The 22969-nt window shown below is 38.2% G+C and overlaps 1 protein-coding gene across 1 annotated transcript in view; it reads left to right on the plus strand.

Moving 5' to 3' along the window:
• The window catches only part of LOC145468075 (receptor-type tyrosine-protein phosphatase F-like), a 62974-nt gene that overhangs the window by 15807 nt on the left and 24198 nt on the right, over positions 1 to 22969 (plus strand). Inside the window, exons 7-12 of the mRNA XM_081451745.1 lie at positions 7548 to 7736; positions 7874 to 8181; positions 12499 to 12646; positions 14951 to 15256; positions 20955 to 21257; positions 22066 to 22368. Of these exons, the coding sequence (XP_081307871.1) occupies positions 7548 to 7736; positions 7874 to 8181; positions 12499 to 12646; positions 14951 to 15256; positions 20955 to 21257; positions 22066 to 22368 (1557 nt within the window). The remainder of the gene's footprint in view (positions 1 to 7547; positions 7737 to 7873; positions 8182 to 12498; positions 12647 to 14950; positions 15257 to 20954; positions 21258 to 22065; positions 22369 to 22969) is intronic.

The following is a 22969-nucleotide window of genomic DNA, read 5'->3' on the forward strand; positions in this document are numbered from 1 at the left end:
TAATGTCCTGATCTTTCAGGCTCCATATGTATTTACTTAGTTCAGTAGCGTGTTTGTACCGCTCATTTCGAAAAGAACATACGTGATTACGATATCTTAATTTGAATGTAGTGTTATAGAGTCCAATGTATGTCTCTTTCGTGGTTGGTGTGATGACTTCGGCCTGGTAAATTACGTTTTCCATGCTACAATTTCCATCCATGGGACACGGTAGATTTCCGGCAGTTGCAATTTTTCGTTTGGTCATTAGTACATGTGGATTTGTTAATGTCAGCTTTGTTATGGTTAGATATGATTGTTTTGATGTTACCCATGCAGCTGTAGCTTAATTTGAGTTTGTTACGGTTAAAAATTTTATGAAGTGGGTTAGATTTGGGGAAGTGCTTATCAATAAGTGAAAGGAAGCATTTACCGACGTTTGTTTCCACGTTCTTGCTGTATGGTGGATTGAACCACAGGATGTTTCGTTGTCTGTTTATTCGTGGGCGAGGGGGTGTCTACAAAACGAAGACCTAAGACCTAAGACCTAAGACCCAAAAACGAAGACTTTTTTTTTCGCAGGCCTATCAAACCACAGACAGTCAAACCGGGTCAACGCTTTTCTTCAGACAACAACTGACACAAAATTAATGAGGTCTTCGTTTTGTAGATAAGGCCGGCTCGAACTACAAAATGAAGACCCTCGCTAAATTGCTTTGTTCGTTGTCAGCTGACGTGGAATCAATGGGGTCTTCGTTTTGTAGATAAGACCAGCTCGAACTACAAAACGAAGACCCTTGCTTAAACGCTCTCTTTGTGTCAGCTGACGCAGAATCGATGGGGTCTTCGTTTTGTAGATAAGACCGGGTGGAACTACAAAACGAAGACCCTTGCTTAAATGCTTTCTTTGTGTCATCCGACGCGGAATCAGTGGGGTCTTCGTTTTGTAGATAAGACCAGCTTGAACTACAAAACGAAGACCCTCGCTTAAATGCTTTGTTCGTTGTCAGCTGACACGAAATCAATTGATGGGGTCTTCGTTTTGTAGATATGGCCACTTCGAACTACAAAACGAAGACCCTCACTTAAATGCTTTCTTCTTTGTCAGCTGACGCGAAAACAATGGGGTCTTCGTTTTGTAGATAAGACCGGCTCGAACTACAAAACGAAGACCCTCGCGAAAATGCTTTGTTCGTTGTCAGCTAACACGAAATCAATTAATGGGGTCTTCGTTTTGTAGATAAGGCCAGCTCGAACTGAAATGCTTTGTTCGTTGTCAGCTGACGCGAAATGGGTTCTTGTATGATGTCGACAGCTTTTATCGGCTAATCCCCTGTAGACCCCACTTCTTAACAGTAATTTGTAAACAATAAAAAATAGAATAAAATAATGTTAACTTGCACACCTACGATATGGACGCAAAACCATTGCCGCCCCCAATTTCAAAAGGAAGACCCTCTTTAAAATAAAGAAAATCAAATAGTGTTTTATTTGCAATTGGAGAAAAACGTACAAACAGAGAGAATACAGGAGACCTCTTAAAATTGTCCTTAAAACCCTGATTGTTGATGAAGAATGTTAATTTTAGCAAAGGACAGAGGTTGAAAGTTGGCTAGTGAAGTCATGTCTTAAAGGTTTTTATATTGTGAAGTGACGGCGCCGAACACACTCATAATCTTTGACTACTAGTTTCTAATTCATGCTTGTAAGTCTAGTTAAGTATTCAGTAATATTGCTTTACTAAAGGCTGTCTTTGTACCAATTGTGGTTTAGATGCGCATCGAATTTCAATTTAGCATGTGGATGACAATTAACTTCACATTGCTTCATTCATCTCGATGTTCATTTGGAATGGTGACACGAATTTTAATCTTCACATTTCGTTGGATTTACGTTTTTATGTTATAGGCATTCGCTTTGTTCCTGTTGTCAATACATATCACGAAATGAAAGGAAATGAAATTGATCTCTATATATTGCATAGTTTTTTGAGTTATTTGATCATCTTTCAATTTTTTTTGCTGAATTTGTTCCAGTTCAAATTTACGTTTTATAAATTATATATATGCAAAATATTCTAGGTCATGCCTTATTTTTACAAACAAACATGCCTGCATTTCAATACAAATGTATTAAAAGGGATAGAAAGGGAGTCAGCTAATTATTTCATTTAATTCGTGTCCATTTTGATCTTTGTTAATGTTATTCAGCTATAAATATGAAGATTAACCATTTGTAAATTCTATTGGGAATCGCAGAAATTCTCTCTGTTTGTACGTTTTCCTCCAATTGCAAATAAAACAGTATTTGATTTTCTTTATTTTAAAGAGGGTCTTCCCTTTGAAATTGGGGGCGGCAATGGTTTTGCATCCATACCGTCCCCGAAGGTGTGCAAGTTTACATTATTTTATTCTATTTTTTTATTGTTTTCCAATTACTGTTAAGAAGTGGGGTCTACAGGGGATTAGCCGATAAAAACTGTCGACATTGTACAAGGACCCATTTCGAGTCAGCTGACAACGAACAAAGCATTTTCACGAGGGTCTTCGTTTTGTAGTTCGAGCCGGTCTTATCTACAAAACGAAGACCCCATTGTTTTCGTGTCAGCTGACAAAGAAGAAAGCATTTAAGTGAGGGTCTTCGTTTTGTAGTTCGAACTGGCCTTATCTACAAAACGAAGACCCCATCAATTGATTTCGTGTCAGCTGACAACAAACAAAGCATTTAAGCGAGGGTCTTCGTTTTGTAGTTCAAGCTGGTCTTATCTACAAAACGAAGACCCCACTGATTCCGCGTCGGATGACACAAAGAAAGCATTTAAGCGAGGGTCTTCGTTTTGCAGTTCCACCCAGTCTTATCTACAAAACGAAGACCCCATTGATTCTGCATCGGCTGACACAAAGAAAGCATTTAAGCGAGGGTCTTCGTTTTGTAGTTCGAGCCGGTCTTATCTACAAAACGAAGACCCCATTGATTCCGCGTCAGATGACACAAAAAAAGCATTTAAGCGAGGGTCTTCATTTTGTAGTTCCACCCGGTCTTATCTACAAAACGAAGACGTCATTGATTCCACGTCAGCTGACACAAAAAAAGCATTTAAGCGAGGGTCTTCGTTTTGTAGTTCGAGCCGGTCTTATCTACAAAACGAAGACCCCATTGTTTTCGCGTCAGCTGACAAAGAAGAAAGCATTTAAGTGAGGGTCTTCGTTTTGTAGTTCGAGCTGGTCTTATCTACAAAACGAAGACCCCATTGATTCCACGTCAGCTGATAACGAACAAAGCATTTAAGCGAGGGTCTTCGTTTTGTAGTTCAAGCCGGTCTTATCTACAAAACGAAGACCCCATTGATTCCACGTCAGCTGACAATGAACAAAGCAATTTAGCGCGGGTCTTCGTTTTGTAGTTCGAGCCGGCCTTATCTACAAAATGAAGACCTCATTAATTTCGTGTCAGTTGTTGTCTGAAGAAAAGCGTTGACCCGGTTTGACTGTCTGTGGTTTGATAGGCCTGTGAAAAAACAAGTCTTCGTTTTTGGGTCTTAGGTCTTAGGTCTTAGGTCTTAGGTCTTCGTTTTGTAGACACCCGTGGGCGAGGTGTCTGGTTCGGTGTGGCATTGAATGATAGGTTGTAGTTGTATCCGCTTTTGTTAAGCACTTCTTGATAGAAGCAAACACATTCTGGATGAAATTAACACCTCTATCATCAACGGCACGAAAATAAACCAGTGGAAAAACACCTCCAGTGTTCTTAAGTGGTTTAACAGTTTGGAAAACAGGAACTCACTATGGTTCATATGTTTTGACGTTTGTGAGTTCTACCCCTCTATAACTGAGAAGTTGCTTTCCAATGTGCTCGACTTTGCCACTAAGTACCGTCGAATCTCCGGTCATGAGCGTGAAATTATTCTGCAAGCAAAACGATCTCTACTATTCAGCGAAAAGTGTCCATGGGAGAAGAGATCTGCAAACAACCTTTTCGATGTCACCATGGGGTCCTTCGACAGGGCAGAAACATGTGAATTGGTTGGATGCTACCTTTTGTCCCTCCTTACAAAGAAGTATGGCCAAAACATCGGCTTATACCGCGACGATGGATTGGCAGCCCTCAAGGGGAATCCACAGGAAGTGGAGAGGGTTAAAAAGGGCATGTGCAAGGTTTTTCGTGACCATGACTTAAAGATCACAGTCGAAGCAAATACCACCAAGGTCAATTTCCTAGACATCATGCTTGACCTCCAAAGTGGAAAGCACTATCCTTACACAAAAGAAGGCAACGTCCCTCTATACGTGCACAGAAAATCCAACCACCCACCATCCATCCTGAAAAATATCCCCGAATCCATAAACAGGAGGCTCTCCAAAATATCCTCTGATAAAGAATGCTTCGATAACGGTAAGGGCGTCTATCAAGAAGCGCTTAACAAAAGCAGATACAACTACAACCTATCATTCAATGCCACACCGAACCAGACACCTCGCCCACAAATAAACAGACAACGAAACATCCTGTGGTTCAATCCACCATACAGCAAGAACGTGGAAACAAACGTCGGTAAATGCTTCCTTTCACTTATTGATAAGCACTTCCCCAAATCTAACCCACTTCATAAAATTTTTAACCGTAACAAACTCAAATTAAGCTACAGCTGCATGGGTAACATCAAAACAATCATATCTAACCATAACAAAGCTGACATTAACAAATCCACATGTACTAATGACCAAACGAAAAATTGCAACTGCCGGAAATCTACCGTGTCCCATGGATGGAAATTGTAGCATGGAAAACGTAATTTACCAGGCCGAAGTCATCACACCAACCACGAAAGAGACATACATTGGACTCTATAACACTACATTCAAATTAAGATATCGTAATCACGTATGTTCTTTTCGAAATGAGCGGTACAAACACGCTACTGAACTAAGTAAATACATATGGAGCCTGAAAGATCAGGACATTAAGTATGACATCAAGTGGCGCATAGTTAAACAGGCTAGGTCTTATTCGAATGTTACCAAGAGATGTAATTTGTGTTTGTGGGAGAAATTTTTCATCTTATGTAGACCGGAAATGTCAACTCTGAACAGCAGAAATGAGCTTGCATCGTGTTGCAGACACGCTAGGAAATTCTTGCTGAAAAATGTTATCATCTAATTAGCGATTAACATCCCGCGTGACGCGACACGTGACACGCAACACATCTAGCATGTAATTGTATTGTTCTGTATTTTCAAATATCTTTGAATGTAACCGTTTTTTCTGGCAGTCACCTGATGATTGCCTCGCATGAGGCATGAAACTTGGAGTAGCGATTAAATGACCATATAACCTAGCTCTTGAGTTTTTACTGTTATATATATATGTATATATATGTATAGCTGGAATTTAGTTGAATCTAACATGCACTAGCTCTTATTGCGTGATTTATGGTCACATCGCAATGACTAAACCTAAATGTTGCACTGGTGGCCTGGTCTTCCACTAACCAGAGGTTATGTTGACTTCTTCTTGCCTTATTACTTTACAGTCTAAACTCCAGCTTATTATAACAAAACACATAATTACTGGTCCCTTTGGCCTTGGGAAACAGTTTTGTTTTCCCTCGAATCTTCCTCTCGGGAAACATTGAGATCCTCAAGAAAACAAAACTAGATGTTACCCTTGGGACAAGTTATTAAGTATATAATATAGTTCAGCAGTTTATTTTTGAGTTATTTTTTTGTAAAAAAAATACCTCTTAGTCGGCGCGTCGGGTCTGTTATGGACAGGTCAATGGGTGAGTGAGTGAGTGAGTGAGTGAGAGATGTATGTATGTCACACCAATCAGATTGGATCTACTATAAACAGCCAATCAAATTTCTTGTTGTAAAGGTAAATGGTATGTGAGAAGATTTGATCCCGATAGAGTTCAGAACGGCCATATTTATTCTTCTATAAAAGAGGAGGAAGTATTCATATATTGGGTTTACTTCGACATTTTCTGTGGGTTAGGCTGAGGATTTTAGTTAAATGAACGAGATGAGCCTTGAGGTTTGAAACAGTTCGTGAGTTAGTAGTATGCAAATGCAACGAGATATTTTTATTTTTAGTTACAAAGGTAACTTGATACTTTTGTTTTTCACGAGGAGTAAATTCAATTAGAGGTCACGAATCGTCGCGTCTAGTTCTTAGGACATGTTTTAGAGGGGACGAGACTTCAGATTTGAAACAGTTCCAACGTTTACAATAGTAAGTGCGGGTAACAATTGTTTTGTTCTTGTTGCATGCAAATATAACGAGGCATTTTTGTTTTTTAGTTACAAAGTGTAATTTGACACTCTTGTTTTTCACAAGGGAGTAAATTCAATTAGAGCGGACGAATCGTCACCACTCTTTCCCACGAGATGTTTGCTATCTTTAGTAACAAATGGTAACTTAACACTTTTGTTTTTTATATGGGAGTAAATTCAATTAGAGCTGACAAGTTATCGCCTATTGTTTCCAGGATATTAAACAAAAAAGAAGGTTTCGTTTCTGGACGGTTTTTACGTCTCTGCAGTAGCAGTTTAATAGTTTTATTTGATGACATTCATTTCAGTCCGATATTTTTAAAGGTAAGAAGTATGAAAACTGTTCAAATGTTCTTTGAAGACTGCGTGGCACCAAGTTAAAGTGCATTTAATTAAATCAGACTTTCAACGTGTCAGAGGTTTCTTTTTCTCTTTCTTTCTATTTTCGGTGAAGTTGTGTTGTGTTGTGTAAAAAGGTAAACTTACGACTTATATAAAATGCGAGAAAGTCTCTAAATTAACTTGAGTATTTTTGAGCAAAAATTTCTCTTGGGGGTTGGAAGGGTTATGTGATTGGTGAACGAGGGAGTTATGCATGTGCGCGTGTCACACCAATCACAGTGCGGGTTGTATCAAAGAGCGAATCAAATTGCCTGTTAGAAAATAAGATGGTATCTACATTAATCTGGAGACGTGTCAAATTACTGTAGTTTGTTCAGTCAAACATTTTATGGCTTACTATTTAGCTATCTTACCATGACCGATGTAACATCGCAACCAAAAAAACTTGTCAAATTAACCAAATCATTACTGTACCATGAATACTTCTATCTCCAAAACTTCACAGGAAAAAAATAACTCTTGCACGCCTTGCGTGCCTATGTTTTATGTTGCTTAGAAGATGCGTGAATATCAGTTACCCAATAATTATTGTAAGCCAACTCAAAATACTGTACATTATTAAGCTGTATCACTAAATGTATGTAGCTTTGTTATTGCTACACTGTTACCTTACTGCGTAAGTACTTTTTAAATTGTAGCAATGTTTTGTGTCATTGATATGTTTTGTATCTTTAATATTAGAGTGATAGTTTCGTAAAATTTTGAATAAATTTGCCTTAGACTTCAGCTGGTAACAGTGACATAACTTCTGATAAAATCATGAGTAATGTTGGAAAACTAAGAATTGTCCTTTGACCACATGCAGAAATTACAATCAATGAAAGGCAACACGGCAAATGTAGAGCACAGTTATCATGTCATTCTCTTTTACTGTCTTCTCTACCTTTCTTTTAGGGTCGGAGACCAGTAGTGGGGGTGTGACTAACCCTAAGTGTGGCCGCAGTGGTTACGGTGTTCCAAGAGGGGAGGGTAAATCCTTCTTCTGTCGCCCTCCTTTGTATGGACGATATGTGACAATCAGAAGTTTATTGAGGAATGAGCCACTAATACTGTGTGAAGTTGAAGTGTATTCTGAAAGAAGAGGTATGATAAATAGTTATTCCAAAATCTGGAATCTGGATCAAGAGATTGAGCTTAAAACCCTCAATGTTATCTTTATCTTGATTTTGGTGTGACTTACAGGTAGTCTTTGATAGAGTGTTCCATTAAATTAATTTCAGCATGTCAAATCCAGGCTCTTGGAGTCTCCAGCAAAGATGCATTTCCAGACAACAGCTTTTCAGCCTCTTCAAGTAGCAGCAGTAATGTAGCCTCCAAAGGTCGATTGAATGGAGTCGAGGCATGGTCACCTAGTAGTAACAACAATTCTACTGACTATCTCCAAATCAACCTCCAATATGAGTTCTTTATCTGTGCGGTAGCAACTCAAGGAAAATCAACTGAAGATCACTGGACAACTAAGTACAAGTTACTTTTATCACTTAACAATATTGACTGGGTCACCTTCAAAGAAAATGGCACTGATAAGGTTGGTTGGATCACATACAGAGACATTGAAGTACATGTATTGTCTTTCTTTTGACCAGTACTTTGACAATAATTATGCCTCCATACATTTATGCCTAAGTTCAGTGCATGTTAAGGTCTGCAGTGAACATACACTGTATATACATTACATGCTTATTGTAGTGTATTAGGGTCTGTAACATGTGGTGCAGACCACTGCCAGCACTGGTCAACCTTGAGCAGGATTGCAGTGGTAATTTTGGTAATTACTATGACTTCGAACTATCATAAAAGATTACTATAAATATGTGACGGTGACTGTGACTCTTTGTGAAGGAGACTCTGACAGTTACTTTGCAAGTTACTTTGACGGTGACTAAATGTACTTGTACTTGCGATTGTGACTCACTGTGACCATGACCGTGGCTGTGGCTGTGGCTGTGGCCGTGGCCGTGGCCGTGGCCGTGGCCGTGACTGTGAGACTGACACTGGGAAATTGCATGGACATTGATGGCTATTGATGTTACCAGGATGTATCATCTTTCTTATGACTATATGATTAGCGTGACATACATGTAATAATGCCTCGATAGACTTAAATGTCTTCTAAGTGCAGTGTAATGTAAGGTCAAAATGTACATCCTTAGTGTAGTGTGTTAGGGTCTGGTATGTGAGGTGTAGACCACCGTGACTGCCATCACAAGTCAATACTGACAAGGATGGCAGTGGTAATGATGACAACTACTGACTTACAACTCCTCTGCAGTTACTTTAAAATGCTATGACTGACTTAACAACTTACAGTGAATCAGTGCGTGTCACTTGGCTGTGGCTGTGACAGTGACTATGACTGTTACTGACAGCACTGACCATGAGTATGCATAACTGTGACAATAACTGTGTATGACTGTGAGTGTGACTATGACTATGCATGACTCAACTGTGGCTTCGTATTTACTTTGATAGTGACTGAATGTACCTGCAATTGTGACTGTGATTGCAACTGTGACTGTGACTGTGTCACTGTGATCACACATGACTGACTGTGACTGCATGACTCTTTGACTGTGACTGCGGCTGTGAGAAAGATTTCAGTGACTTGTGACTGTGTTTGACCTGTGTGACTCTGACTGCAACTGACTGTGTATGACTGACTGGCTTCACATGACTGACTGTGGTTGACAATCTTCGACTGTGGCTGTGACTGACTGACTGACTGACTGACTGACTAAGTGTTAAAAGTGACTGTGACTATACATAACTGAGGTACTGACTGATGGAGTAAATGACTGACTGACTGACTGACTGAATGTGACTGTGATTGTGCATGACTGACTGACTGGCTACAGTTGTAACCCCCTTTGATTACATCGATCTACAACCATAGCAGTGACGTTTATAGGCTGTGCTCACACATTATAGTACAGGTGTACATGCTAATACAAAATAGATTTAGAGGCAGTGGAGTGATATATACTGTACTACTGTTTTATCCAGGTTTTTATCAAAGACTTTTGACACTCCGTGGCTGGCACTACCTAATTTGCATATATCCCTATAGAATCAAGACATTGGAGTATGTTTTGATTTAAGAATACTCTAGCCAAAATGGAAAATAAAAAGGCGTGTTATCAATATTTAAGCTTAAAGATGATTTCGAGTCTTTACTGTGCAGTCTTAGCTTCCTAATGTCGATAAACATTGTCAGTTCTCACTCGATGGAATGCAAATCGATGTTATTCGTTAAGAACCACATACCTTATCTTTAAGGCCTTTCAAATTCTTTTTCCAACAGCTTCAATCATTGATTTTTGAGTTATTTTTTTGTAAAAAAAATACCTCTTAGTTGGCGCGTCGGGTATGTTATGGACGGGTCAATGGGTGAGTGAGTGAGTGAGTGAGTGAGTGAGTGAGAGATGTATGTATGTCACACCAATCAGATTGGATCTACTATGAACAGCCAATCAAATTTCTTGTTGTAAAGGTAAATGGTTCGTGAGAAACACAAGGTATGTATAAACACAAGGACTTTGGTAATTGAAAAATAAAGAGTGACGTGTATGTTGCCGGTTTGTGATTTTTAGTCCGGTTTGGAGGGGAGTGTGACAGTTACATACGTACATTGGGTTGTTTTAGAGTGCATAATTTTCAGTGTAATGGTGGCTAGTTATGAACGAGATTAGTCTTGAGTTTTGAAGCAGTTCATGAGTAGTAGGCAAATGGCACGAGTTATTTTTATTTTTAATTACAAAGGGTAACTTGATACTTTTGTTTTCACGAATCGTCGGTTCTAGTTCTTAGGACATGTTTTAGAGGAGACGAGACTATTTAGATTTGAAGCAGTTCTAACGTTTACAATAGTAAGTGCAGGTAACGATTGTTTTGTTCTTATTGCATGCAAATATAACGAGATATTTTTATTTTTTAGTTACAATGGGTAATTTGACACTCTTGTTTTTCACAAGGTAGTAAATTCAATTAGAGCTGACGAATCGTCGCGACTTGTTCCCACGAGATGTTTGCTATTTTTAGTTACAAATGGTAACTCGACACTTTTGTTTTTCATATGGGAGTAAATTCAATTAGAGCTTACAAGTTATCGGCTATTGTTCCCAGGATATTAAACAAAAAAGAAGTTTTCCTTTCTAGAGTGTTTTTACGTCTCTGCAGTAGCAGTTTAATATTTTTATTTGATGGGCATTTTATGACATTCTTTCCAGTCCGCTATTTTTAAAGGTAAAAAGTATGAAAACTGTTCAAATGTTCTTTGAAGACTGTGTGGCACCAAGTTAAAGTGCAATTTAATTAAATCAGACTTTCAACGTGTCAGAGAGGTTTTTTCTCTTTCTTTAAATTTTCGGTGAAGTAGTGTTGTTGCGTTGTGTTGTGTAAAAAGGGTAAACTTACTACTCGTATAAAATGCGAAAAGTTCTCTTAACTTAAGTATTTTTGAGCAAAAATTCCTCGTGGGGGCTGGAAGGCTTCCCGAGGGGGTACTCCCAGAAAAAATTGGTTGGGGGTGTGCGACCCGCTTCCCAAAACCCTTACCCTGTTTATGACCAAAATCTGCGATATTCCTTACCCTATTTATGACCTGACCAAAAATTCGAAACCCTATTTACGACCTGACCCTCAAATCAAAACCCTGTTTCAGACCTGCGTTATAATTAGCTCCCTAGTTCAAACCAATGTTAAATTACCGCAAACATATAAATTTGTGAAGGGCTTTTGTTGATTTTCTTTTCGATAATGATGAAAAAGTGGCTTCTTCTTAAAGCATACCCATATCAAGGCTAGAGTGCAAAAACCGTACCCTATTTATGACCAAAATGGCCAAAATCAGCTAAAATCGATACCCTATTTATGACCAAAACGGCTGAAAAACCATACCCTTCGGTGCCGTACAGACCTATATAGTCCATATAAGATCACGTAGTCCTTCCCCGGGGAAGGGCTACGTGATAGATGAGTGAGGGAGTTATGCATGTGCGCGTGTCAGACCAATCACAGTGTGGGTTGTATCAAAGAACGAATAAAATTGCCTGTTAGAAAATAAGATGGTATCTACATTAATCTGGAGACGTGTCAGATTACTGTAGTTTGTTCAGTCAAACATTTTATGGCTTACTATTTAGTTATCTTACCATTACCGATGTAACATCGTATGTACATCATAAACTCGCAGTTTCTTTCTTGCTGTACATCGCAACCAAAAAAACTTGTCAAATCAACCAAATCATTACTGTAAACAGTTCCATGAATGCTCCTATCTCCGAGACTTATAGTTCACAAAAAAATAACTCTTGCACGCCTTGCGTGCCTATGTTTACAACTGCAAAGTTGTTTCATCAAGTGATATGAGAAAGAACGAAGCATAAAGCTCCGACCGCTTTGCATCCATAATGTTGGTTGTTTTAAAACTTTTAAGTTTTTTCATGTAAGTAGTTACAAAATGTTTACATTTTGTAATGTCTTACATGAAAAAAAAAAAAAAAAACGCAAACAAACTCTCAAGAGTGTGCAGTACAGACTGGAAATCATCTTTAAATGATTTCCCAAAAAATGAAAATGGTACTCACCAAATGGGTGAGTGATCGATGATTTGTACTCAGCCAAGACTTTTCACGCTCGCATGAGTGAGGAGACGAGTCAGCTAATTTCCAACAGTGATGCTGGGTACCGGTACTTTGTTATGTGTTACAGTTGAAATGTAAAGCTTAAATAACTACTTAACAGTAGCTGCATAAGTTCTGTGCAGAATTTTTCATCACTTGCCAGTACACATACATGTACAGTAATTTTTTGCAAACAATAATTAATACAAAGGCTTCTTTTGCAGGTCTTTGATGGTAACTCAGGAAGGAACGATATAGTAAAACACAATCTAAAAGAAATTGCAAGAGCAAGGTTTATCCGGTTTCAGCCGACAAGTTACTCAACTCACAAAGCGCTGAGAGTAGAAGTATTTGGAGTACTTAAACCTGCAGGTATCTTGCTTTCTACACTTGTGACCTTTCATAAATGAAGTGCTATCATTGTAAATTTATTTTTTATTAGCCTTACTGGCTTACAATAAACTCATTACATATATGCATGTACATGCATTAATTTACGTAAAGTAAACTACAAAATTATATGGATCACAGTTGGTCATGGTTCAAAACCATAGAGTATTGGAAAACTTTAAAAGTAACCACACTTGTTACTCTTAAATTTTAGCAACCTTTTTCTATCATTATTTTTGGAGGTTCCCCACTTTTGTGGTGCTATTAATTTTGGTAGTTAAAACAAGTACCATACATGTATATGAAAATGAGCTACATGTTATTCATCTTACAGTAGTCATGTTAAAGACAGTCTGCACATCACCACTATAAACATAATAACAGACAGAAGTTTTACAGAAGGATCACCAGATTAAAATACTGCATTAGTGAATTATACTGCTGCTCTTGTTATCCATTATGCCCAATTTGCGTTTGAGGCCATTTTTTTCAAGCTCAGGCTTGGCCTTGCGCACGATGTCGGTGCACAAATCAAAATTAGCCAAAATCGGACGAAAATTTGTTCTAAAAATGCAGGTTATTGTAGCGATTTTCATGTAGTTTCCTTCCATCTTAGCTATGTCTCAAAAGCACTTGTGCCTTTCTTGTAAGGAGTCAAAATCACACATACTCTCCATTCTAAACTTCACAAGTAGCGTAACACATTGAGCCGTATGTTACGCTACTCTTATCGCGCTCATTGCAGGCGCGATTTGCCATTTTTGCCTTTTTGGCAAATTTTGCTTTTTGCCAAAATCGCCCACGTTACTCCTTTTGGTGGTTTTTGCTTTTGCCTTTCGCGCCAGCAAAAAGATCACGCCCTTTTAGCTTTTTGCTTATTTTGCCTTTATTCGGAGTCCAGCAAACTGAGTTGGTTCAATTCCGAATGTAAGCTTCCTGAACCATATTACAGGTTTTACAAGGCAAAGTATTGCAAATTATTGTTAAACGAGCTCTTTCGAATCACAAAAATGGAATCACAACAATGCAGAAAAGAGAACACCACATGCTAGTAAGTTACGCTATCAGAGTGCTTACCAGGGATTTCGAAACGATGTAACTTTAAATACACGTTTGTCCAATTTATGTGCAGCCCGGTGATCTTGATAAAATGACAGAATGAATCATCTTATGTCTTTTTTTATTTCTTTTTACGCACACTAAGCAAGCATCTTCCCTGCATCTTCTTGTCCATTTCGTGTTCATTGCGGCCATTTTGTTATTGATGACAAACCCAAGTTATGTTAGTCGAGTTTAGGGATTAAAAGGTTTCCGCATGAAGAAAAACAAAACATCGATGTCTTGGTTGACCTTTATTACGGTGTTGTTCGCCAACTTTGCGGAAGGATCGGCGAGGATAATGTTCAATCTAAAATGAGCATTCGTCTGTGAAAATGACATCACTAAAAGTATCACAAAATGCTCGCTTCGGCTTTTTGTCAGTACTTTGCACCACTCGCGTACTTCAGCCTTTATTATGGTGTTGTTTGCCAGCGAAGAAAAATGTGTAAGCTGAAGCGGGAAAAGCGCCCAGAAGGCAAAATTAGCAAAACGACAAAATTGTAAAAATAGCATGGGCCAGAGAGGCAAAAAAAGTGCGCGATGCCAGAGGCACGATTGGCAAAACAGAAAATTTGCGTGAAAGGCAAAAAAGGAAAAAAGTGCTCAAAACGTGCGAGCAAAGGCGCGATAAAAATAATGTGAAAGTTAAAAACGTGGTTCAACGCTAGTTTTTTAATCATATTTTTTTGACAAATACAACCATAAATGAAAGAGTCCCACCATTATTTTTAAAGCCAAATTTAGGTGCACTTTGGAGACACCTTCTTGAATTGAATTGTTTACACAAAGAAGTTAAAAATTGTAATAATGCACTTTACGTTTGGGTCAAAAAATGGGGGGAAAACGGTACTTTTTGCCTGACCTGCTTTCGGAATTTTGTTATTGTTCTTCTAATAAATCTTTTTCAGACAGAAAATTTTGCTTTTTGGGGTGCACATAATTGGAAGTTTAATGTTGTGAAGTTTTATGACCGCTGGCTTTAAGAATGATGAGAAATCATAAGAAATTTAGCGTGAGACCGTTTTTGTTACGCAATTGTACACCAACATTGTGCGCAAAGCCGCTCATGAAATAACATTTTCTATATTTCTGTATTTTGCCTTGATTTCTGCAACACCAGATCTAGAGTACTGTATTGCATAACCTTCAACTGCATCATAAATTTGGTCATTTCTTAATTTTTAGCTCCAAGCCAAGCTCCAAGTAGCTTTGTTGTGTCTCCACTGTCTTCCACAAGTGTTAGAGCATCTTGGCAGCTGCCACCAGTAGGCTCCAGACATGGTACAATCACAGGATTTAAACTGTTCTACCAAAGGAAGAACTCTGCTGCAGATTATCCAACTGTTTTAACTATTCAAAGTGGTGCAACTTTGAGCAGAGATATTACTGGACTACGTAAATATTCAGAATATGAATTTCAAGTGTTAGCTTTCTCTTCTGGTGGAAATGGACCGAAAAGTTCTGTTCAGGAAGTGAGAACAAATGAAGATGGTAAGATGTGAAAGATAGCTATCGTGTTGAATTTCTTGAGTAATAAGGTATGAAGGGTATAATGTACAATGTACAATGTAGGTGTCATCTGGAAGCAATGTGAGCACTGACTTACCAATATGAAAACTAAGCAATATGCAAATTCAAGGGGACAATGGCAACCTCACCATGGGTCAACACCCTAGCAGGTGTTCTTTTGGAGAAAGAAAATAGCTAGAATTACATTTTTAACAAGATCTCTAGTCCAGATATGTAATGAGAGTGGCAAAGAAAGGCAATGAAGATCTAAGCTTGCAACCTCAAGGGCCTAACTGTCTTGAAAGTGAATGAACTGAACATATCCTAGAATGCTATCCTCAGCGGCTGACCAGCAGCCAAACTCCTTGTGAGCTATTAAGATAAACTAGTAGTAATCAAAGATTAGAGCAGTGCGTTCACATGTGTACTTTGCATATTAGGTCAACAAAGTTTGATCAAATGACAAAATTTATAACAATTTGCTTGTGAAGTTGAACTAGCTATGAATAAATTATATCCCGCAGCACTGAGTAGCGACCCCGTAAGAATGTTTTTAACTAAAGTTTTAACTTTTACTGGACAAAACGTTTTTTAGGAGACATTTTATTTAAATATTTGCAAAACTCAAATAATTTCAATTTCAGATCACCAACACTTATGATAAATATTTCTTGAGAAAATGAATTTTTGACCAGCCGACCCTACCAGACAGCACACCACCATTACTTATCTTGTACATTTTACCTTGTGTTTGTGTTTGTTTCAATTGTTCAAATTTACATCTTGTTTTAATAGGTAAATGAAGGTTAAATTAGTTCTAAACACAAATGAATGGCTTGATGCAAGACTGACGTAAGTGACTTCTTCGGGTGAAAAATGATATTTTTGTTCAAAAGGGCCCGCATTTTTGCGTGTCGTCTTCAATTGAGTAGAAGAGCATAGCCCTGTACATTTTTTTAGCTGGTTTGCTCTTTGTCTTCGGGAAAAAAAAGAAGGAAACATTAGGATAACAGTCACTTCAAAACAATAATACAGGGCCGCAAAACAAAATGGATGAACATGGCCCTTAAAGAACGATGAGCCTATAACTTGACAGTTACAGTAAAGGTAACATAACCCCACGGCTAGCGTTAGACCTAAAAGCAAACCCTAACCCTTGGCCTAGGGTTAGTATTTAGTGTTAGGGTTACCGTTTTAGCGCTAGGGTTTAGGGTTAAGGCTAGGGCTAGGGCTAGTGCTAGGGCTTAGGGTTAGAGTCTCTAAACACTTTGTGCTAGGGTTAGTTCTATTTTGGTGCTAGCCTAGAGAAAATAATAAAACAAGAAAACGCTTCATTTCATAAACACAGCATGATCGTGAATCTAAATAAAGTCAACGACCAGTGTCTATTAGCGGTGGTTACCTATCTTCTGAGAGTGAAACATTTTGCAATCAGTGAAAACATGAAACTGGTTTAGAACAAAAAAGAGTTCGGTTTGCATTCTTTCCAAAAAAAAAGTGAAAATCACTAGCGAAATGCGACATTTCATAGGTGCTACTGTGATGATGTAAAACGTTTTGAAATGCAATGTGCTATAACAGCGCAGCTTGCCATTACTTTGACTGCATGACGAACAACAAATACCTTATAAAACATATTTCGTGAAATGTTGCCACAAGGAATTAACGCTTGACATTCGAAGAAAGACGATTTTTCCGAATTACAGTACTTGAATGGCTGAGTCAATCTGAAATTGCTCCGTCTCTGCTATAATGAAACACCATGTATATTTGTGAAAACACTGAACTGAATCTAAGCGGGAAAACCGAAAACAAACGGAAAATATATCGCAAAAGGAATGGCATATTTAAAGAAAAAAGACTTACGCTGTTGTCTCTTTCTCTCGCCATCTTCTAACCTCACAAATGAATCATTCCATTGGGATTCCATGACAATAAAAGGAAGCGATCGAAAGCCGCTAGTCCATAATATGATTGGCGTTTGTTTGCCCCAGTTCCTGAAAGGTCAACTGTCACACTGTAACACAACAATGGTCAACAATCGCGACTTTGGATCAATCATTTCTCTTACATGAAAACATTGGCCATTTATTCCTGGAAAGAATCGGGGCTTACGGCTATTTTTGTCTAGATGAAGTAATACACTACTTTTCTCAGTGAAAGAATATCTTTTCCGTCGATTCTGTTTCAATTAATATTCAGTTGGCTGAGCGAAATGTAAGTTTGTGACGTTTTCCAGTGCCGACTGAGATCGACTGACAAGACCTATCAAGATGCAGTAGAGATTATTATGGGATATCCCTGAGCAACTTCAACACGGCAAGGCCTACGGGCCGACTAAACAGATTTGTTAAGAGTCTAAAAGCACTTCTTTATTTCCAAACGTTCTGCACAGCAACATTTGGCAAATGGGCCACTTCTCGCCATCAACTCGTTTTTTTGCATGAGAAGTGCTTTCAACTCCTCGCCTGGCTTCAGTGTGCCTTCGATCGCTTAGCGATCTTGGAACAGGAGCACATCCTGCTTCTTTGAGATATGCTTGTGACTTACGGGTTTCCAGACTTAATGAAGTCCTTTCACCGCAAGGCAGGCGCAAATATGTGTCAAGTAAGCGGACTTCATGCAACAGGTGAGGTTTCAACTTGTCTGATAGAAAGCTTGACGTTGTCTTGCGCGCCAAAATAATGCAAATGCATGCTTACGTCACAACGTAGTTGAAGAAATTCATTTCCAGATCCCGTCTTTGAGCGAGTAACCTTTCCACTTTGTTTTGTACATCAGGTGAAAAAAACAAGGAATACAAACACAGGGCAATGTTTTCCTGTTACGTTGGAGACCACATGCAAAAATTTGGGCGCTTTTGAACAAAAAAATCATTTTTCCCCCGAAGAAGTCACTTACATCAGTCTTGCACCAAGCCATTCAAATCATGGCCTTTTGGCGAGCTACACGACAAGGAAAGTTTGTTTTCTGACAAGAAATCATGGTCACTTGCTGAGCTAGTCCAAGCTACGACTGGGAAAATTCTATTTTGTAACCACATATCCTAGCCATTGGTCGAGCTGCACAACCCTAAAAATGTGTTTTCTGACCACAATTCATGGCTATTTGCTCTCGCTGAGCTACAAAATTTTCGCTCTTGTTTTGTTTGTAGAACTGGACTGATCCTCAGTGAGAATCCAATGCTGCAGCAGCTTAAGTTAAATGTGTTTTATGATACTCTATTCCTTTAGGAAAGCTACACATGCTAGAACACACTTTAATTTTGGCGTAATTTTGTATGCATTGACTGCATCTAATTGCTCCAATTTACTTCAATCTAAATAAACTGAACAGCGAACGGAAATCATCCAAACTCAAACTACAGTGAGACATTTGTGGCTACAACTTGGATCTAAGGATCTCTTAAATACCGTTTTCAAATACTTCTTTAACCCATTGACTCCTGTGCCGGCCGTAACTGGCCGTGACGAGCCTTGCCTCTCATCGGGAAGATGGGAGACCCTGGGAACGAGGTTGTGAGAGATTTACATTTTTTTGCTTAACTTTTGCTAATAAGTATGTCCAATTGTAGGAATCAACCTTGTCGATTCAAGTCAATGCACATAGTCATATGTGACCAAACAAAGCATCTTGAAATTTTCAGTTACATTTGTTTGTGGCCATTTTCCTTAAAGCGTAGTTAATAGCGGAATAGTTATGAAGACTGGCAGAGTTCTTTGATGTATGTTTTTCTTGGCTATTTTGGGGGTTGGCCCTGTACAAAACCTGCCAAATTATAAACGGTGTTGTTATGTGTGCTCGTACAACTAACCATTAGAAGCATAGCTATTATGTAATTCATGCATAGTCAATGAGCATAAAACAAACGATGTACAGGGTCAAGGACCATCCAACATAAATCTTAGCCTGTTTGTTTACTTCTTTGATGTTTACTGAGCTTCTTAATCATTTCCCTCAATGGACTCTGCTTAGAGACAGAAGTGGAATTTTGTGTTGGACTTCCTGTAAAATATTATAATTATTGTACCTTGCAACTGCAGTAGGACAGGCATTTCATTTTATTATATTAAAGAATTTTCTGATTTCAAAAGTAAGTTTAACAAATTGACGTCAGTTTTTCATGCATCTGTCCTGTTATTTATCATGAATTTCGTCATAACATCGTCAAAGTAACTGTGGATCCGCAAACTACTTTGACTATGTTATGACGAAATTCATTGTCAATAACAGGACAGACACATTAAACACTGATGTCAATTTGTTTTTTACGATAATAAATTGTCAAATTGTCCGCCCTCGCTCACTGATGCATTGCATAAATTATAAATTCATTTGTCTGTCGGCTTATTGACAATAAAAATTAGCCAATGAGCGGGCAAGAATTTCTGCAGTTATTGTAAAATTTGAGATGTACCATCCAAACGTGTCACACAAGTGAGGGATAAAAGAAATGACAAAAATTTGCTGTTACAAAATGAATGTGCCAATATTGACTCTTGTGTGCCTAATTTTTGATGCAGTTTGGATCAGTACAAACATTGCTGTGATAAAACTCAGGAAACCTATTTATTATTCAATGATCACAAGCTAGGTGTGATTTTGATGGACAATGTTAATCCAGTTTTGACATGTGCAAAATGCAATCGCATGACACTTACTTTCTTGTGTGTGCCTTTATCATGTAGCGAAAAGTTGCAAAGTGTCATTTATTGAGAAAAGGGAAGTTAGGCTTTTAATTAAAAACAAATATTATTAGGCATATACATAGTATTACTGTACTTCTGTAACTATCAGCAGAAGACATCAAATTTTATAATAGAAACAGAGGAAATAGCCTTTATTTCATATTGAAAGGAAAATCTTAGGTGAGATAAGGAAAGCAAGTAAAAACTAATGATATAATGTCCCGATGTTTCGGAATGAATAAATGAGAGTTAATTCAAAAGGGATATGACCTGTGGATTTACATAAATGAAGTAAGGTTAGACAAAGACTTAAGCGCGGATCAAATCTGTTTGTACAATGAAACGTGGTCTTAATTATTTGGGCACGTTCTGCAGCTCAGAACGTGTCCAGTTTAGATCTGTTTGAAACTCCTTTTTTAGAACTTTAATCATGATCAAAGATTGCTCCAACAGTTTTATTTACACTGTATGTGGTCCTGACCTTTCTGGGTATGATACAGTAGTAAGTGGCTGACTACATTCTATGTTTATTTCGCCATTTACAACCCTTCAAGCGTAGTCCCACTACTGTTGTAAAGACGTATTAACAGTTATCCTGTTTAGATGAAAAATTGTAAACTACTGCCATAATGGCTCGTGTTTTAACTCCTGGCTGAGATGAGTAGTAGACATTCAAGCTGTGGGTGCCATTTATGGTCCCCTCAGCTCTCCCACCATCTCATTTTGCCATAACTCAACCTCAGCACTTTGTTGTACCGTGTGCAATTTATTCTGTTTCCTCTACTTTCATTATGATATCAGTTGCCAGCTTTGCCAACTACTTTCCTGTTTTATGAGTTATTTTTTGTATCAAATGTGCATGTTAACCTTTTTCAATTACATCTCCTTCAAAAGCTCGTATTAGCTTCTCTGTCACTGCGAAAACCTCCACCAGTATTACAGCATCCTGGCAGTTACCACCAGAATAATGTTGTAATGTTGTTCAATTACAGCTCCTTCAGCTGCCCCAAGTGGCTTCACTGTTACTGTAAAATCCTCCACCAGTATTACAGCATCCTGGCAGTTACCACCAGCAAACACCTGGAATGGAATTATCAAAGGGTTTAAACTGTTCTACAAAAAGAAAGGTTCTTCAGGGTCGCAAACCTCAGTACCTGTTAGCAGCGGATCAACTCTGACAAGAGTTTTCACTGGGCTTGATGAGTACACAGAATACGAATTTCAGGTGTTAGCCTACACTTCCAAAGGTGATGGACCAAAGAGTAATCCAGAATCTGCAACAACAAAAGAAGCTGGTGAGAAATCAGAAATAACGATACCTTATACTTCTGTTTATTGTTATGCAAGGCTTTAATTGCCAGCTAAGTAAAATTAGTAAAGCCTAAAAACTTGTAAATATGTCAACATTATAGACCTGGTCTGGGTTGTTTGAAAGCTTAGTTAATGCTAACCCAGGATTAAGAGTTAACCAATTAAGTATCAATTTTTCTTGTATAAAAAATGTTTTTCACTTCTTATTCTTTGAGTAGTTTGAGATTGCTCAAACTCTAAACTGAAGGACCAAGAAAACAAACAGAAAACCTCACCGAAATGTGTACAGACTGAAATCAAAATTCTCGCTAATCGTGGCTTTGAAAAACCTGGCCGATACAGAACTACAGGACTATAATTATTTTGTTCTATCAGCGGACCACTTTGGGCTCAGCCTTTTTGTAAGTAATTTGTCGTACAGGTGGGTGAATTAAACAAGGACACAGGTGAAGTAATTGAGCTGTTTTTGTTTAATAGGATTTATGTGATGCCTACTTACAGTTGCATGATTCTAATTAACTCTGTCAACTTCCTTTACAGTTTCCAGTTATTGGTTCACATAACTTGCAAACTTCACTGTTCTTGGTGGTCACTCACTCTCTGCTTGTCGTGACTCAGGGACAGTGTACCATGTGCTGAGCTGTGTTATACTTTGTTTGCACTTATACATGTACAATTTTTTGTACTTTTTTACTTTACGTAATGTTTGACTAAAAATAAATTTGAAAAATAACGTTTATGTGTAGTAGAAGAACGTGCTTAGAATAGAACTAACTTGTTGTTCAATTGTAGCGCCTTCAAAAGCTCCAGATGGCTTCACTGTGACTGCAGAAACTTCTACCAGTATATCAGCATCCTGGGAGTTACCACCAGCACAGGACAGGAATGGAATCATCAGAGGATTTAAACTGTTCTACAAAAAGAAAGGGTCTTCTGGGTTACAAACCATAGAACCAATCAAAAGTGAATCCATCCGGAACAAAGTTGTCACTGGGCTTGATGTGTACACAGAATATGAATTTCAAGTGTTGGCGTACACTTCTGTAGGCGATGGACCAAAGAGTTCTACACAATATGAGAGAACGAAGGAAGAGGGTAAGAAATTGATAAAACATGATAAGCAAAACACCTCACTGTATGTGATCCTGACCTTGCTGGGTATGGTACAGGTGCAAGTGGCCAACTACATTCTATGTTTATTTCGATATATTTATAAATAACTCTTCAACCACTATTACACAGACGCAATAACAATTATCCTGTTTTAGATAAAACCAAGTGTAAGTTTTCTACTGATTTAACAACTGCTGTAATGGTTTATGTCTTATGTCATTTTAACAGGTTTGGAAGAGTGTTATATTACACATTATAATATATGTTTCGTTCACTAAAGAACGTGCGTTATTTTGAGCCCGCACGTGCTTAGATATGCACGAGTCATTGCTGTTTACGTATTTGCATATTCTATCAATGTTTCGTAATCAGCATCCCTGTAACGGTTACCGCATATTTTAGCTCTAGTTTCGTTTTGTTGTAACTCTCTTGAGCCACCGGGTAAGTGTTAGCCATCAGGCGTCGAACTGCTTATGTTTGTTTCATTTAGTTTCATGTTACTTTGGTCATGCCTTTGTATATATTTCTACCTTTCGAAGTAATTACCAATGAATGGAATTAAATTGTTGTGACTAAAGTGTTG

This window comes from Orbicella franksi, chromosome 14, assembly GCF_964199315.1.
Source record: "Orbicella franksi chromosome 14, jaOrbFran1.1, whole genome shotgun sequence".
Classification (NCBI taxonomy): Eukaryota; Metazoa; Cnidaria; class Anthozoa; order Scleractinia; family Merulinidae; genus Orbicella; species Orbicella franksi.